We start from the raw sequence: 13,551 nt of genomic DNA on the forward strand, positions 1-13,551 counted from the left end.
GCTATACACTATCACTATATTAAACAATTAATATTTAATACATTAACAGTATATAATTTCTATACACGGGCAGACCATCAAATTTTAATATTTAAAATATTATTTTAAAAAAATAAAAATTTAATAAAATTCAAAATGATTCTAAGTTTTAATATTACCGTTTTATTTCTTTTAAAATAATATTTTATTAATATAATTTTTTTATATATAAAGAGAAAGATCAAAAGAAATTATTACATCACATCAAATATTTTTCTTAAAAAAATAATATAAACATTTATTAGCTTTTTTGTACAAGGACATGAATGATTAGGGTACAGGCACACCCCGCTAGGGTTCTGCCCATATCTAGGGTCTTCTCACGTCTCAGATCTCAATCATGTTCTGTGCCTTAACAAAGCGTTTCCTGAGCTCCGATGCCAAGTTCTCTCCTCAGCTTCGAATCCAGGGGGTGCAACGGCATGGCCTACTTCTTCCCATTTTCCTCTCTTTAAATCCAATTCCTGAGGAACAAATCAGATGGTTAACGACCAATCAAGAGGATTTCGTTTTTCAGCTATTAATACTTGAACAAATTTTTTCTTAGTACTCAAAAAGATTGCACCCAATCATGTCCTATAATAAACATGCTTCTTTATTAAATTTCCCACCTACAACATATATCGATAAAAGTGTAAAAAAAAAAAAATAGTTGAACAGATTTATATTCGTACATAAAATTTATAAATTAAATATTATTATCTCATTTAAATTTTTATTTTTTATAATTTTAAATGATAATATATAAATATTATGTACTAACTATACATTCACTGTAATTTAATCGAATTTTATTTGCTTTTCCTTTATTAGCTCAAAGTGAGTAAATGCTTTACCAACCGAAGGAAAGATCAATTACATCAGCCTTGTCAATTCCTTCATCTGTTTCTTTCAATGGGTGTACTCGTACATGAAACAGGCTGTTTGCAGGTAGCTAGGGCAGAAACTTTGGCTGTGGGAAATGAATTATCTTTGTTAGGGATAAGTCAAATTGAAACGGATAGATGATTTAACTGTATTAAATGCGATTTGAAGAAAATGATTTGATTTAATTTATTTATTTAATTTAAAAATTTTAGTTTAATTGTTTATTTTTATTTTACAATTTTTGAATTTAATTAACTAAAATATTAAATTATATTATATTATATATTATATATTATTTTTATTATATATTTTATAATTATGAATAAAATTAATAATTTTAATATTATAATTTACCAAAAAAATAATAAAATTTTGATCTTTTTAATCCAAAATCAAACTTATCTAACTAATTCGATAATTGATTCGATTGGTCTTTTTTTATATTTGGTCGATTTTAATTTATTTTTTAAAAATATTTTATCTATTTGATTTTTATGTATGACAGACCAAACCAATCGAATAGCCTAATTACTCAACCTAATCTTTATTATATATAATATACATTAATACAACAAATTAACTAATCTACTATAAAAAGAAACTTTCCTTGTTTGAAATTGTAATTATTTTATTAATTTTGCTTCTATTTTTTCGTGTCAGCACAATATACATGGGTATAGGACAAAAGTCCTACTTGATTTGGAAACTCAAACTTTAAAGGAATTAAATATGTATTTCTTTTCTTTCCAAATTGATTATATAGCACATAGATAAAAAATTTTAAATATTATTTAAATTTTAAAATATAAAAATTTGCATCCAATTTCAAATTTTTGTTATAATAGTATAAGTACCAACTTGAGATTCTTTTTTTTTTCAATTTAAAAGTGATTAATTAAGTTAATCATTTGCTTAATCGGAAATTTAATTATACCTATGATGATTGACTAAAATTATCATATTTATTCATTATATTTATCGAATTTGTAAATAAAAATTCTAATTGTGCATCGAATGATTTTCATTAAAAGTGAATAATTTATAAAATAGTATTATAAAATTTCAATTATATATAATTTTGAAATATTGTCTTTCATTGAATAGTCTTTTAGTTATAAATAATTAATTTTACAATTTTAAAAAATATTTGTATTTTATATGTAAATGATTATTTAAATATTAATAAAACCACAAATATTCACCGTGACAACAAAAACTAGTATTTTGACAAGGAAAATATTACTGAATTAGTTAAACACAGGGCCAATTCCATAGGTTGGCGCCAGAATTTCTTCAATGTGTAACATTAGAAAGTTGCCAGTTGTCCATGAGGACTGTTTGGTACCAAAAAAGGGAAGCAGACGGAAAAAGCCATCTGTCCTAGAGTTTAGGTGGCCGCAGTATTAAATTATCAATCAGCAATAACTATAAGCAGGGTCAAGGAGGGAAGGGGCAAGTTACTTTTAAAAGTTTCATATCAGAGAAGCGAAGTGAAGGTATATCAGCGATGGAAGGAAGCATAGCAGGGGTAAGGGAAACCTTCAAAAGTGGAAGAACTAGAAGTGTGGCGTGGAGGAAGAACCAGCTGAGGGCTGTGATTGACCTGATAAATGAAAACGAGCAGACCATTTATAAAGTACTCCATCAGGATCTTGGAAAGGATCCTGCTGAATCATACAGAGATGAGGTGAGTGAATATGCATATATGGATTTATCAGCTAATTTGGTTCAATCCAAGTTGCGTTTGATTGCTAATTTTGCTTGCAGATGGGGGTTATACTGAAATCAGCCAACTATGCTTTGAGCTGTCTGGACAAGTGGGTCGCACCTAAGAAGGTTTACTGCTCTCTGATCTCTTTCTCTTTCCCTACGTTCAATTTCTCCTGGAAGTGGATGGAACCATGCCAATACTTTGCCTTTTCCATTTTTTTTGTTTCGGTCCAGGCTGAGTTGCCATTGGTTTTCTTTCCTGCAAAAGGGGAAGTGCTGCCTGAACCACTTGGCGTAGTTCTCATATTCTCGTCTTGGAACTTCCCCATCTGTGAGTTCAGCCAAAACCTGAGAAGCCTGTTTTAATTGTGAATTCTGAATTCTGAATCCTGATGTTGCACCCTGTGGAAGATGGAATATCTATACTATTGAGATCAATTTGTTCTTCTTCCTTAATCGAGGAATCCTGCAAGCAGCCCAGGAAACATCAATTAATCGCACTTTAGTTCAGTTAGATCTAGCTTATGCATGTCTCTTTCCAGTTTCCACTCGAAACCAAAGATCTCCAAACTGATGCGAATGCCTTAGTATTGTCATATGTTGTTCTTGATGCAGCGTTGGCATTGGACCCATTGATCGGAGCAATCTCTGCAGGGAACGCAGTGGTGCTAAAACCTTCAGAGCTGGCCCCGGCGTGCTTGTCCTTTTTCATCGAAACTTTTCCCCTTTATTTGGACAACAAAGCCGTTAAGGTCATCGGCGGTGCAGCAGATGTTGGTGAAAGACTGCTTGAGCTGAAATGGGACAAGATATTCTTCACTGGTAACCTTAATTGCATAAATGTATTTCTTTTATGGATGATTTGAATCTCGGATAACATCTGCCTTTTATCTATTGTCTTCAGGGAGTCCACGAGTGGGCCGCTTGGTTATGACTGCAGCTGCCAGGCATTTGACACCAGTTACTTTAGAACTTGGTGGAAAATGCCCTGCTGTTGTAGACGCCTTCGCCAGCCCTTCAAAAACAAAGGTTCTTTTGTCTGATTACAAGAATTAACGCTTTGAACAAATGTTAATGTATATTCAGAGGGAAAATGGTTCGACGTTCTAAATTTGCTTGTGTCACTCTGGTGTCAAGGTGATTGCAAAAAGAATCGCAGGGGGGAAGTGGGGGCTCTGCAGCGGACAAGCTTGCATCGCTGTAGATTACTTGCTTGTGGAAGAGAAATTTGCCTCTACTCTGGTATTCACCATGAAAATTTTGATGGAAAATGGGATTTGTATGTCGATTTGAATTCATAGGTTTTTTGTCTGTTTCAGATTGAGCTATTAAAGAAGAACATCAAGAGATTCTATGGTGGAAACCTTGGAGACTTGAAATGCATCTCCAGAATTGCGAACAAGCATCACTTTGAAAGAATCTATCATCTTTTAGAAGATCCCCATGTTGCGGCCTCAATTGTTCACGGAGGTTCCGCTGATGAAGAAAGACTGTAATTTCTCTGCATCTTTGAATTTCCAAGGCATTTATTTATTTATTTATCTTTTTCATGTTCATAGACAAGGTTTCATGCGGATCTTTGATTGATCAATGAACTAATTAACAGGATTATTGAGCCAACAATCTTGTTAAATCCCCCACTTGATTCTGAGATCATGACTGAAGAAATCTTTGGTCCATTGCTTCCCATAATCACAGTGAGAGATTCTCAACCCTGTTTTATTGTTTCTTCCTGCAAACTATCTGTTTTGTTCAGGAAAAATCCTGAAAAACAGTTACCATTCTTGTATAGCTGAATAACATTGAAGAAAGCATCGAATTCATTAACTCTAGGCCTAAGCCTCTTGTTATCTATGCTTTCACCGAGGATGGAACCTTCAAGAAACGAATTCTATCAGAAACATCCTCAGGAACTGTAACATTCAACGATGTCATGGTTCAAGTATTGCTCTGCTTCTCCTCAAACTTCTCTTACATATTCATCATGCAGATAAATTAAAGCTTGTTCAATGTGTTAACAATGTTTTGCAGTTTGTATGTGATTCGCTACCATTTGGAGGAGTTGGCCAAAGTGGCTTCGGAAGATACCATGGGAAGTATTCTTTTGATACTTTCAGCCATGAAAAAGCTGTACTGCACAGAGCCTTCTTTCCTGAATTGGAACCAAGATATCCTCCCTGGAATGATTTCAAGCTCCGGTTCATCAAATTAGCTTACAGGTTCGACTACTTCGGACTAATCCTCCTCCTGCTAGGGTTGAAAAAGCCATAGGTGAAAAAAACAGTTCCAGGGCCTGCTCTGTTGCCTCTTTCCTTTACTAAGTAGGGTGGAAGGATTAAATAATGCCTGTTTGCATCAATGTGAAATGTTTGCTTCTTGTCAGATGTTCTGTCCTGAACCACAAACAAGACAGGTTTTGTTGTTATGTTGGAACCAAATCTGAGCATAGTTCAATTAAGTTTCAACCCACACCTTGCCTCAAGCATGTGGCCTGGGAATCCATTTAGCAATTGCCCTTTACTGTGAGATTAAATACAAATATCAAACTAAATTAATTGCCTAACCTAACCTAACCTACATCTGCCTTCTAAGTTTCAAGGACGATTTCTGGCTACGTGTTGTTTGAAATTCAGATAGTAGCAGTAGCATCGTAGTACATGCCTATCAATTCTAATTATCCAAAGTCTTCTTCCCATCATGATGAAACAATCGTTTCACATTAGATAGTGAACTGTTAACCTTAGCTTCTTGACATTAAATGAAAAAAATGTTTTTTAAAATAATAATCTAACTAACTTCAATCCTTATCTATATGCATCTAAATTTCATTACGAATTTTGCTCTCTGTATTTCCTTATAAATTTTATTAACGAATGCCCTAATGACACTCTTTAAAATCATTGTGTTAGGGTCCGGCTGATATATAGTTAAACACTTATTAAATTCATATAATAGCATTGTAGTATTTGCCTATCAATTTTAATAATCCAAAGTCTACGAATTCTTTTCTAATTTTTTTCAATTTTACATTATTTAGGAAAATATTAATCTGTGCTTTCGTAGATTAAATGAAAAAGATATTTTAATTGTTATCATATTAGGTCGGATTGACGGAGCCTGCTATCTCAATAAGATTAATTATTATTTTAATTTTTAAAAATATTTTTTCATTTAATACACCGTCCAATAACCTAAAAAACACTAATTAAACCAATAAACCGCTGCCACCTGTAACTTTAGCCATCTGGCAAATGGTAGAAGAAATAGAAGCGTTTAAATTGTCCCCTCGCGGCAGTTGACGGTTAATACAGTATAAACACGAAGCCATCCCACGCCCAAAAAGGCTGGCGTCGCTCCTTCCTCGAACCCCCACCGACCAATCACCGCTGACCACATTCAATAACTCCCGAACCCATGTCGGCTCGCTCATGAGACACCTGACTCCGACCCTTCGATTTGTCTCCTCCAATATAATCACCATCAACAGCCACATAACTCAAGATCCACGCCGGCTCCTTCCCGTCAGCGGCTGCGTTCAATCAAAATCCATGGCCACCGAGAACGATTTAACGAAAGGGTCATCGGCTATAAAGGACACTGGCGACGATAAGAAAAAAGGAGAAGAAGAAGAAGAATTAGTTAACAAATTGCCGCCTCCGCCGGAGACGCCCGAGCCTGGGGATTGTTGCGGGAGTGGATGCGTGCGGTGCGTTTGGGATGTGTACTATGAGGAGCTCGAGGCTTACAATAAGCTTCGCGAATCGGATTCCAAGGCTCCCAAATCTTAAGTCATCTTGCATTTTTGTTTTTATTTTTATTTTGTTGTTGTTTTAATTTGGTGAATAAATTCATGGCAAACAGAAGAAGAAAATTATTATTTGTTCTCAAATTTCTTGAATTTATTGAAATTGTTTTATTAATATAAAATCATTAAATGTAGGACTACATATTAGTACGAAATTAATATCGATTTTAATCATCGAAAAAAGTATTATCCAAATGAATTTTCATTTAAATATTGGATATTTAACTCCATAAAATTTGACTTATACATATGAATAATAAAAAAATATAAATATATTCACGCCATTTTTTTTAGTTTTTGAAATAAATAACTTTTAAATAATAATTATTAAAAATTGACCCCGTTCTCCGATCAAGAGTATTACGTGTTAGATTACGATACATACGAATACGAGTTTTCTAATCGGACTTGTACATGGGCATCGTTCCTTTTTGGGTCAAAAATCCCAAAGACTGCGAAGCCCAAGGGGCTAACTAGAGCCTCAATGAAAAGATCAAACACAAGCTCGTCGACAATCGACTGATCAGAAAGCTCGCGATCAATCGATTTCGAGTCACAAGCTCCGAATCCAAGATTTCCGTCGGAGGAAGAACGTGGGAAAGGATGTCGCGGTCGAGGTTTATCCTGACGATATTTGGGACGGTCGTGGTGTTGCTGGTAGCCGGAAATGCTCTAAGGCTAGCTAAAGCCAACAATTCAGCTTCCGCCTTTGTCCAAAACACCATCTTCTCCAACAAGATCGTCATTTTCTCCAAATCCTATTGCCCGTAAGTTGTTTTTTTTTTTCCTCGTTTCCATCTTTCACATTTCCGGTTTTATTTGGACCATTTCATATTCATAATTAAGAATCAGGGCATTGTGTTTATCGATTGTAATTAATCTTATGCCACTTTAAACCCCATTTTTCTTGTTGGGTATGTCTTCAAAAGTAGAATTGAAACTTGAACTCTTTTGGGATTTTGTGTATTGGATCATATGATGGGTTGGTCCCAAATCTTTTGCTTTGCCCTGTTCTTAGGTATTGCTTTCGTGCCAAGCGCATATTCAGTGAGCTAAATGAGACACCTTATGTTGTGGAGCTTGATCTCCGAGGTATCTATGTGTTATCTGCTTCTGCTGAGTTTTTCCGGTGAATATGTACGAAAAGAGTAATTCTAAATGACACTTTGACTTCTTGAATATTTGTTTTAGATGATGGAGGTAAAATCCAGTATGTCCTTCTGGATTTGGTCGGTCGAAGCACTGTCCCACAAGTGTTTGTCAATGGCAAGCATATTGGAGGCTCTGATGGTTAGCTACATAGCTTTCATAACTTTTGGTTTTCCATTAATCCGAGCTCATTTTCCTTTTTTTTTTTTATTTGTGACTACTTTGTAGATCTCAAGGATGCAGTCCACAGTGGTAAATTGCAAAAGCTTCTAGCTGCAAGTTAATGAGCTAATAGATAAAAGAGGAATTCAATCATTTGATCTGAGTTGTGATGCTGCATGTGGATTAGAGAATCATCTTAGGGTTGTGAATTAAGTAAGTTCTCCGCAAGATTATATTGAATGCTCCAGGATACTGGCACGCCTTGTTGATGTTAGTCTTGATTCTCTTCATCCTTATGGAAGATGTGGTTCAAGTCTTAAGTTTGTTGTAGATGCAGTTTGAGAGAGGAAGCAATGACTTAATTTAGTTTTACTAGAATCTATTCTTTGTTTAGTTTAGTTTTCACTAGAATCTATACTTTGTTTAGTTTAGTTTTCACTAAAACCTATACTTTGTCAATGGATCTATTGGCAGTTTGGTGTTTCTCCATATGGTAAATATAACTGTTCTTTCTTCTGAAATGAATTCGAAACAAGTGAAATGTGAACATGATTTTCCATTTAATTTTCAAAGAAAATGTCTTAATTATTCATTGAAGATGTAATTTTAGGACTGCAACCCTTGTGGTTGGCATTGATATGCATTGACAGATAAAAAGAAGTAGCCAAAAGTATGGTGTCCGAAGTCCTTTTCATGCATGCTGTTTCTTGTCAAAATTGGTTAGGAGAAGGTTATGATATATAACAAGTCTAGCGTATGCTATAGCCTGTGCACAATCCTCCATGTTTTTCACTAAGCAAGGGTGGACCATGGATAGAGCAGTCTCGAGCTTCAAGATACCTGCTTCTTCACTTCAATGCTTCATCAGTCTTACCATCATTCTCTTCATTCCTCTCTAAGATCGTGCCTTTGGTCCTATTGATACTATAACACAAAAACCCTCGGGTCCATGATCAGTTATGTCCATGAAAGTTGCCGATCTAGTTTTAACGAAAAAGCAAAAATCTGCTCAAGAGTATGGCCTGGTTGATTTGCCAAATGCTATGGTTCCAATGACTCTGTGGCAGCTGCTTCCTCGACATATCTTGTTTGGAGTCTCAGATGTTTTCACCATGGTTGGTCTGCAAGAATTCTTCTATGATAAAGTTCCAAATGAGTCGACAAGCGCTGGTCTGTCTCTTTACCTAATCTTTAGAGCAGGCAACTTTCTTATCTCTATTATAGACAAAGCCAGTGGTAATAAGGGTGGAAAAAGCTGGTTTGCTGATAATCTTCATCAAGCACATCTTGATTACTTTTACTGGCTGTTTGCTTGGTTGAATGTCTGCCTACACGTCCTTATGACACTGCGTTAGGATCACTATTGATGAATTGTAAATTTGTTATTAAGTTCATATTATAATTATTCATAAGCTAATGCCAACAGAAATGTTGTCTACTTGTATATAGTTTTGGTTATATTTCTTCTGGTTTCCCGATTTTTCCTAATCTCTCTCTTCCTGTTTTCCCCCCGTCATTCATTCGATTCTCCCCCTTTATTTATTTTTTTATTTTTGTTTAACTTAAGATTAGTCTAAACAAAATTTTAAAAAAAAACTTTAAAAAATACCAAAAATAAAAAATACATAGTGGCACAAAGAACAAATCATGTATTCATAAAAGTATCAATTGTCACAAAATAAATCTCTTAAAAAAGAATTACCCTTAATTTAAGGGGACAAAAAATAAAAAACCAAGTTTCAAGTTACAGCATTTCGCTATGATATGTATGCTTCAATGTTTTACATCCCTTGAAACAACAATAGCAGAAAGGTTTTCTTTCTAGGAGGAACCTTGATATGTTGTTGGTCGCCAATCACCTTTCTGAGCGCTGAGTATTCCTTCATCATCTTTGGAGAAAGTCAGATGAACCTCCCAATGCAGAGACTTCAACAAGTTCTCCACTTCCCCGATAGCACTTGATTCATCACGAACAATCAGTTTTCCTCCTGGTCTGACAATTCGATCAACCTCTGCCATCACCGGTTCAAGTTTGCACCTTGCGAACACCGGGGAAATGAACCGATTAGCAAACTTCTTCAATTGCAGATGGAATTTGAATGAGAGAAGAGAAAGAAGGGAATATCGTGCTATAGTTTCTAACCTCTTTTTCAGCTTGGAGAACAGATGATCAGCGTGCAGGAGATCATATGATCGAGGGTAGGTGCTGAAGGACTCGCACCAGTCATGGTATATTCCGAAAAGACCTCGTTCGTAGATTATTGGTAGTGTGTCCGGAGAATCAAAGTTCACCACGTTCAGCACCCACACTTGAATGTCCTTCAGGGCTGCTGCAAACCTGCACGCATCCAAGATGTAACTTTCCATCTATAGTGTACTGATTTCTAATACGAGAAAGAGAAGTGATGAACGACGACCATTACCCTCCATAAACAGCTCTCATGTCCATCACATTTCTAACATTAGACCAACTGATTCCCAATCCGCTCATATACAACTTGCTCACTACTCGTGACCAATGTTCATAATCTCTAGCAAAATCTTGGGGAGCTGGTTTCCCGTAAATCCCCATCTGGGAGCTGTTCAACCAGTAGGGAATGTTTTGTAGCCGAGCAGGCCAATCTGCCGGCCATTGTGCCCCTCGTTCAGCCTGATTTACTGGCACGCGGTGCATGCATGCCTGCAGGGGTACGTGCCTGAAACAAAACAAGAAAGAATGAATCTATCACCTTGACGTGAAGTATTTCGTTATGGTACTTGAGCTGAGGAGATAGCTTCATGAGCTGCAGTTGAACCTTGACTTGACAGAATGGAGCATAACATCGAGAATATGTAAAGAAACCTACCAGACAGCATTTGCATCATCACTATTTTCACACATTGGAGGACTATTCTCCTTCCTTTTGTCATAGCATTCATTTGAGGTAGGTTTGCGGTAGACGGCAGCACCAATGGAATTCAATTGATCCTTCTTGATGGTCACAAGCTCCCAACACATGGATTCTGTCAGGGCCGTCATGGCTGCAAAATTTACTACTTGTCAGCTCAATGAAAACCTAAAAAACTCTGTTTGAATTGAATGTAATTTTCCGTGTTCACCCTTCCATATTTCCACATCCTCTTCAAGATTCTGGTAGACAGGGGTAGCTGACCAGACAAAGTATCCTCCAGGTCTTAGAACACGGTTCAGTTCTAGCAGAAGCAGACCACCTTCTGCATGCCAAGGCACTCTACAACGTGCACAGTGCACTATATCGAAGACCCTGGAAGGAAATGGTAGCCGCTGAGAACCCATCACAGCGGATATTGCGGGAATTCCTCTTTCAAGGGCGAATTGAACTTGAGCTTCATGCTCATCTTTAGGCGCGAAAGACATTGCCAGAACATCTCTATCGAAAAGAAAACCTCCAAAGCTGGCGACACCACATCCAACATCCAAGATCACCCTGGTGTGCTTACCCCATTTAATGTCCGACACTGACTGCAGCCAATAGCAAACGTAATCTTCATTCTCAACATATAATATGATAATCTCCCATTCTTGTCATCTTACTTTTCTGGGTCTCACTATCAATCTCAGGAAAAGAAAGCAAGTGTATAGAATTTAAAACATCATAATTACAGATTCATATGCAAAAGGAGAACATCTTCATTGTAATTTTGTGAGTGAAAATAAGAATTTTGTACATAGTTCAAGCAGGATCAAAATCAATACATAGATGGGACTGTCTCAGACTTACCTGCTCGACGAAGTCAATGTAGTGGCGGGCACCATGTATGAATTGGGTCCCTCCGCCAGGGAAAGTCAAGAACTCACCGCTCACTTTAACCCAGTTCTGATGCCCTTTTACCTGAGCCAACTTCGTGTGCGGTACATTATGGTACCATATCTGCAAGATCACAGGAAAACAAAGTTACAATCCCACAAAAAAAATCATAACAATCAGACGGGTTTATTCAATCTTGACCTTATCTCGGCTTTGGGGCCAGGGGATGGACCTTTTGTATCCCTCCGGAAGTGGGACCAAACACGTGGGTGCCTCCTCAGGGCAATGCCTCTCCCGATGTTCAAAGTGCTTAGTACTATGTAATTTCTTCAATGCTTTCTCGTTGTCCAAACATGGAATGTAATCAGTACCGGCAGTGACGTTACATAACTGCCATGTGTAACCATAGATGCTCTCTTTACCGGTTGATTCGTCCTTCCGTCTCTCTTTCTCGTTTTCTGATTGAGTCTTCTGCGTCTTCCAGGACTTCTTCGACTCGGACGACTCTTTTGGAATGGAACTTCCTAACGACTCACCCGAGTTTGAGTCATTCGAAATCTCTTCCTTTGGGGCGTCCTGTTGTTGAGTTTCCTGATTCTGAGCTTCACTTTGGGTTTCTTTCTCTGTTGTCTCCTTGTTGGTCGCGGGCTTCAGTATATTGAACGCATCGGTTTGAGTCTCGTTTAGGATTTCTTTTTGTTTGTCCTTGGTTTCGTCGCTAAAAGTGGTTTGTGCAATCTCTTGCGTTTGTAACTCTTGTTGCTCTGGACTTTGCTGTTTGTTTCCCTTTTGTTCTTCTTCTAACTCCGTCGTGTCATTCTTTGGTTTCTCTTGATCATCTTCCTTCGATTTCTCGTTTGTTGTTTCTTGCGTGTCTTCATGGCTTTCAACCTCTTGTATCTTTTGCTTGTCTTCACCTTGCTGTTCATCTTCCGACTCTTGATTATTTTGCCACTCTTTCGATTTCTCATTTCCTTGTTTCTGTTCCGCACTTTGACTTTGATCTTCTTCTGAATCCGGATTGTTGTTTGCCTCCGGATTCCTGTTGGTTTCCTCATTTCCCGTTTCCCTATTGTCTTCTAACTCCTTCTGGCTGTTTTCCTCAGATTGTTGGTTTTGAGTCAATACGCTTTCCTCTGATATCTGAGTTTCACTCTGCTTCTCCTGCTCTTCAGTTGATTCTTTGCCCTGTAAACCATTTGGATCCTCCTCAGCTGCTCCACCTTCTGTCCCTTTATCCTCAGACTCGCTTCCTTTATCCTCCTCGGACTTACCCTCATCAGGTTTGATGGCATCGTCAGGGAGTTGCCCAGGATTATCTTCAAAGACAGCTTTGTCTTTATCATCATTGTTTTTGGTGATTTGTTCTTCATTTGAAGAAGGAAACGTACTGTCGGCGTTGTTGTCAGCGGCGGTGCGCGTGGTGGTTGTTTGTGGGGGTGCAACGGAGTTGGAAGTGAGCATCCATACCCCAAAAACGCATAAGGTTACAAAGACTACGGTGGTTATAGTCGATGCATATGAAACCGACGATGAACGCTTGTTGCTGCGAGACTTTCCCCCTATTGCCATTTTGGTTTTAACTCTTTAGAAGTGAGAGTGCATACGAGAGAAGAGATATGCTTTAGGAGGTGTGGTTTTGGTAAGAAATGGAGATCAAAAACATTGAGAAGATTAAGCTAAGTTTGTGGAGGGAGACGCAAGAGAAAGCAGAAACTGTAAAGAGAGAAGAATCATTCCGATTTTCCAAGTATGAATGTCTCAAGATCCGAAGGAGTTGGAGAAGGGAATTCGTTGGACAGCTTTGTTTTCTCATTTCTGTCTTTTACTTCTTTTTTTTATTTTTCCTATTCCTGATGAACCAGATGAATTTACTCATCAAGGCCTTGGGGCCTGGAGGACTATTTTCATTATGGGCCACGCATAACCCAAAGCCTGATGGGAGAGACTAGAGACCCTCACAAAAGACCCACTCATTCAGCAAAATGAAAGCAGTGGCCCAAGCTTTCTCCAACACAAAAAACAAAGGTCAGTGCACTTTCTGTCTGATGC

General features: G+C 37.3%; 4 protein-coding genes and 1 pseudogene across 4 annotated transcripts; 4 read left to right on the plus strand and 1 right to left on the minus strand.

Annotated features, from left to right (window-relative positions):
* Positions 1-2,337: 2,337 nt before the first annotated feature.
* ALDH3F1 (aldehyde dehydrogenase 3F1) lies at positions 2,338-5,136 on the plus strand. Its single transcript, XM_021418235.2, has 10 exons — positions 2,338-2,593; positions 2,674-2,742; positions 2,851-2,947; positions 3,232-3,438; positions 3,521-3,645; positions 3,754-3,858; positions 3,936-4,108; positions 4,223-4,313; positions 4,409-4,558; positions 4,648-5,136. The coding sequence occupies exons 1-10, from the start codon at positions 2,414-2,416 to the stop codon at positions 4,885-4,887; spliced, it is 1,437 nt and encodes a 478-aa protein (XP_021273910.1). The 5' UTR covers positions 2,338-2,413; the 3' UTR covers positions 4,888-5,136.
* A 786-nt stretch (positions 5,137-5,922) lies between these two features.
* LOC149527581 (oxidoreductase-like protein, amino-terminal protein) lies at positions 5,923-6,505 on the plus strand. Its single transcript, XM_089782373.1, has one exon. The coding sequence runs from the start codon at positions 6,045-6,047 to the stop codon at positions 6,402-6,404; it is 360 nt and encodes a 119-aa protein (XP_089638499.1). The 5' UTR covers positions 5,923-6,044; the 3' UTR covers positions 6,405-6,505.
* A 320-nt stretch (positions 6,506-6,825) lies between these two features.
* On the plus strand, positions 6,826-8,253 carry LOC110409026 (Glutaredoxin family protein). Its single transcript, XM_021418236.2, has 4 exons — positions 6,826-7,188; positions 7,440-7,513; positions 7,613-7,711; positions 7,799-8,253. Exons 1-4 carry the CDS (start codon positions 7,025-7,027, stop codon positions 7,852-7,854), a joined length of 393 nt encoding a protein of 130 aa, XP_021273911.1. The 5' UTR covers positions 6,826-7,024; the 3' UTR covers positions 7,855-8,253.
* LOC110410052 (protein NRT1/ PTR FAMILY 5.10 pseudogene) lies at positions 8,028-9,202 on the plus strand (annotated as a pseudogene).
* Positions 9,203-9,389: 187 nt separating this feature from the next.
* On the minus strand, positions 9,390-13,177 carry LOC110409079 (S-adenosyl-L-methionine-dependent methyltransferases superfamily protein). The gene is made up of 7 exons (XM_021418312.1): positions 11,701-13,177; positions 11,473-11,622; positions 10,832-11,213; positions 10,579-10,753; positions 10,156-10,428; positions 9,876-10,070; positions 9,390-9,770 (listed from the first exon to the last, which is right to left on the minus strand). Exons 1-7 carry the CDS (start codon positions 13,069-13,071, stop codon positions 9,554-9,556), a joined length of 2,763 nt encoding a protein of 920 aa, XP_021273987.1. The 5' UTR covers positions 13,072-13,177; the 3' UTR covers positions 9,390-9,553.
* Positions 13,178-13,551: the final 374 nt, after the last annotated feature.

The sequence above is a fragment of the Theobroma umbraticum genome, unplaced genomic scaffold (assembly GCF_002168275.2).
Source record: "Theobroma umbraticum cultivar Fairchild unplaced genomic scaffold, ASM216827v3 scaffold_44.0, whole genome shotgun sequence".
Taxonomy (NCBI): Eukaryota; Viridiplantae; Streptophyta; class Magnoliopsida; order Malvales; family Malvaceae; genus Theobroma; species Theobroma umbraticum.